The 4,425-nt window shown below is 41.3% G+C and overlaps 1 protein-coding gene across 1 annotated transcript in view; it reads right to left on the bottom strand.

Annotated features, from left to right (window-relative positions):
* Window positions 1–3,882, bottom strand: part of LOC138853426 (uncharacterized) — a 5,699-nt gene extending 1,817 nt beyond the window's left edge. The window contains exons 1-5 of the mRNA XM_070092450.1: window positions 3,843–3,882; window positions 3,541–3,632; window positions 3,162–3,294; window positions 1,966–2,216; window positions 1–764 (exon numbers count right to left, since the gene is read on the bottom strand). The exon at window positions 1–764 is cut by the window's left edge and continues 1,817 nt beyond it. Coding sequence (XP_069948551.1) covers window positions 501–764; window positions 1,966–2,216; window positions 3,162–3,294; window positions 3,541–3,632; window positions 3,843–3,882 — 780 coding nt within the window. The 3' untranslated portion in view covers window positions 1–500. The remainder of the gene's footprint in view (window positions 765–1,965; window positions 2,217–3,161; window positions 3,295–3,540; window positions 3,633–3,842) is intronic.
* Window positions 3,883–4,425: the final 543 nt, after the last annotated feature.

Genomic DNA, 4,425 nt, shown 5'->3' with positions numbered 1-4,425 from the left:
ACCATCTTCTGAGAAAGATACACGAAAATTTCTATTAATTTTTTGAAAATTATTAAAAATCTCAAGAAAAACGTTAAATTTTTGCTAAAAATTTATTTTTTTAATACTTTTTCATTAAACGTCCCTGACAATTTTCTCTAAAACAGAATGGGCGAATAAAGCAAGGTTCGCAGGGAACAACAGATGTATTTCTAGAGAGAAACGGACCGTACCGTTGGCAGCGTTGAAGAAAAAATATATCAACGTTATTATTCAAAAAATTGTGAAAATATATGCAACATTCGTAGAAAATTTGAAATCTGAAGATTTTAAGAAAAAAATAATAAAATCTGAGGCATTAAATTTCAAAAATTTGGGGTAAATCAATTACAATCACAAAAAAATAGTGTTCTACTGAGTTTTTGGAGGGACGGCGGAGGGGGGGGGGTACTCTCGCATTAACAGTCGTTTGAAAAATCCACTTTGCAAATTGAAGAAAGCCTTTACCAGCTCGCCATGATTTAATAACCCTGGGAGGGAGTGGAGGCAGAAGCAGAGAGCTCTTCCTTTGAAGGGACGTTCAAATTCTCGGTTCGCGGTGCCTCCGGGTCGAACCTCCTGTAGCCGCTGAAGAGGAACCCGAAGGCGGGGGAGTTGGGGACGTCGACGAGACCTGGAGAACGGTGGATGTAGAAGGAGCCGTGTCCGTGAGGGGGTCGGGACACGCCGTTCTCCACGCCGAAGGCTCGACGCGGCAGGAAGGGCACGAAGTAACCTTCAGGTACCTGAGGAAGAGAAAGGAAAGGTGAAAGAAGAGAAAAGGTAGCAGGCAATTGAGTAACTCTCACGTGTGTGTGTGTGTGCATGTGTAATACTCCTTGGTCTGTCTGCCTCCATCCTTCACCTGACTTGCATAAAACTATTAATTTAGCTAAACTATTAATGGTTAGACTCTGCGATAATAATCTGGATTAATATAGCCAGTTTGACCTAAATGGAAAGTAATTTCACTTCACTGTTGTTCTGTTAGTTTATATTTCACTGTATTATTCTTCTGTTAGGTTGTATTTCACTGCAGTGTTATTCTGTTAGGTTGTATTTCATTGTATTATTCTTCTGTTAGGTTGTATTTCACTGCAGTGTTGTTCTCACTCACAATAATGGTGAGTGGTAAGAACGTCATGGATTTTGAGGGCTTCCCACGAGGCAGGCTAATATAATACCAGTTCGATCCCCTGCTAGCAGAGGTTTGATAATTGCTTATAAACCACAGGCTGTAACCCATGGGATTTGGTGGTCCTGTGGGTTAGAGCGTCATATGGTATTGATCAATAACAACACTGCGACTAGCCAAGGATTCGAGTACATGATGTTTTGGCCCGCCTCATAGTGAGCGAAAATCACTTGACGCTCTAACCCACAGGACCACCAAATCCCATGGGTTACAGCCTGTGGGTTAGAGCGTCATGTGACTTTTCGCTCACCATGAGGCGGGCCAAAACATCATGGGTTTGAGTCTTTGCCTGGTCGCAGTGTTGTTATTGATATATATAAATGTTATACATACACACACACACACACATACACACACACACACATATATATATATATATATATATATATATATATATATATATATATATATATATATATATATATATATATATATATATATGCAATAAGATCACAGTAAACAGGTGATTTCAGAATATGCAAAACAACCACTCTGAAAGAACAGAGAAATTCCAAGCGCTTTCGTGACTACTCACATTATCAAGGAACTATAGTTCCTTGATAATGTGAGTAGTCACGAAAGCGCTTGGAATTTCTCTATTCTTTCAGAGTGGTTGTTTTGCATATATATATATATATATATATATATATATGTATATATATATATATGTATATATATATATATATATATATATATATATATATATATATATATATATATATATATATATATATAATTTGCAAGCCCCTTACCTCAAATGGCAGGATAGCAGGGCCCAGGTGAGGCTCCAGGGTAAATTCAGCCATTTGTTGGTGGTGCACCTCCTCTCCAGGCTTCCCCGGCTGCCCCGGCTCCTCTAAGCGGCCTTCATCCACGCGACTCTCATCTGAGGGGCCTTCTAGTTGGTGGCCCTCGTCATGGCCCAGTGGTCCGGTTTTCTTCCTGCCTCCGTGTGTCTTGCGGACCATATCCATAGCGTGGGTGTCCTCAGCACCGTCCACCACTGTTGCAGGAAGAGCCAGACATGTTTGCAGGTTTATGGAGAATTTTAAGAGTAATAAATTAGACACATGTGCAACACTTGGGTATCTTTATTGAGGAAACGTTTCGCCACACAGTGACTTCATCAGTCCTATACAAAGAGGAATAGCGAAGATCAGAAGATGTTTGGGGTTATCAATCCCTCAGCCTGGAGTCGATGTAATCAATCCATCAATCTTGAAAAGAATATATCGACTCCAGGATAAGGGACTGATTACCTCAAACTACTTCTATTTCTTAATCATTCTTCTTTGTATAGGACTGATGAAGCCACTGTGTGGCGAAACGTTTCCTCAATAAAGATACCCAAATGTTGCACATGTGTCTAATTTATCAACTTGTCGGTTCTCTGAACCATTTATCACCACAATTTAAGAGTCTTTTGGGAATTTAAGCTGATCGACCTAACTATAACTGTAGCTTCTTCATGGCGGTCACTGGACCACATTTTACAGCTCATTCTGTTAATATAATCTTACAGATTTAAAAGGAAGTTGTTTGTAATTGTAGACTTTTTTTTTTATTTACGAGACACATGGATTCGTGTTTATAAATTTACGAAAGGAAGAATTAATATGTCAGTCGTGTTATATATGTGTGGTTGGTTGGTTACTTGATTGGTTAGTTGGTTGATTGGAAAGTTAATAGGTTGGTTGTTTGGTTAATTGTGTTGCATCCTATCGGCTACACAAAGGTTATTAATTAAGGTTACACTTAACCTGTGTACATATACACTGGGAGTCATACACATCTCGGTGTATATATATACGCAGTGTGCGAGTTTTTTTTTTTTTTTTTTTTGCCAGATTTGCAAAAGAAAATTCAATTTTCTCTCATGATGGGTGACGCCCGTGGGAGTCACCTACTCACCTGGCTTGAGCACCTAGGTATTAGATAAGGCACTTACATAACGTCTGCAACAGAGCCATCACACTCCGTTGGTCACCGTTGACGGAATCTCCCAAGGTGGCTAACAGGAGGTCAACACCGGGGTCGCCTGAGATCACCTGCTGAGTTTGACCGAGGTCACCTGAGGTCACCTGAAATATAATGTGTGAGTGTGTACTTTACAGTTCTGGAGAATGTTATGTGAGTGACATCTGCGGCTAGGATAAATACCGTGCTAGGACACTAGCTAAGTAATTTTGCAAATCTAGTGCGAGGAAATGAACCTTACTGGGCTTACTAGTTCAGAGAATAAACTAAGACTGATAACGACCTATGTTATTCCTTTGTGCCAATAGAACAAACTATGAATAACTCTGCAAGTACTCAAATTCACTTACTTGATGCTGCGCAAGCTGGGAAGAGCTAGGATCTTCCCTATCGTCAGTAGAGATGTTGAGAAGAGATGGGATGCTGGTCCTCGCGAATTCTGCTACGAGGAAAAACGCTCATGAGTTTAAAGAGAACTTCGGGAATATGATAGCATGGCGCATGTGGGCTGACGTGGAGTGGTATAGTGAGAGAGAGAGAAAGAGAGAGAGAGAGAGAGAGAGAGAGAGAGAGAGAGAGAGAGAGAAAGAGAGAGTTATACATCCTGATGCCTGTACAGGTCATGAGGCTTTCATATGATGTATTAGCTCACTGGTGTAGTATCTTGTTAAATAAGACACATGGTGCAACATCTGGGTTTATTACTCTAGTAAACCCAGACTTTATTAATCTAATAAAGTCTAGCTTTATTAATTTAGTACAGAAGTATGAGGAGGGAAATTTGTATACTGTAGCCAGAGGAAGAAATGTATCTGGTGTGTGATTAGGCCAACACTAGCCTAATTATTTGAGGCTTACCTGGAGGTTACCTGGAGGTTATTCCGGGGATCAACGCCCCCGCGGCCCGGTCCATGACCAGGCCTCCCGATGGATCAGGGCCTGATTAACTAGGCTGTTACTGCTGGCCGCACGCATTCCAACATACGAGCCACAGCCCGGCTGATCCGGCACTGACTTTAGGTATCTGTCCAGCTCTCTCCTGAAGGCAGCCAGGGGTTTATTGGCAATTCCCCTAATGCTTGATGGGAGGCTGTTGAACAGTCTTGGGCCCCGGACACTTATGGTGTTTTCCCTTAGTGTACCAATGGCGCCCCTACGTTTTATTGGGGGCATTTTGCATCGCCTGCCCAGTCTTTTACTTTCGTAGGGAGTGATTTCTGTGTGCAGATTTGGGA

This window comes from Cherax quadricarinatus, chromosome 1, assembly GCF_038502225.1.
Source record: "Cherax quadricarinatus isolate ZL_2023a chromosome 1, ASM3850222v1, whole genome shotgun sequence".
Lineage (NCBI taxonomy): Eukaryota > Metazoa > Arthropoda > Malacostraca > Decapoda > Parastacidae > Cherax > Cherax quadricarinatus.
Note: the sequence above shows the minus strand (reverse complement) of the source record. Positions and strands in the feature narration are given on the sequence as shown.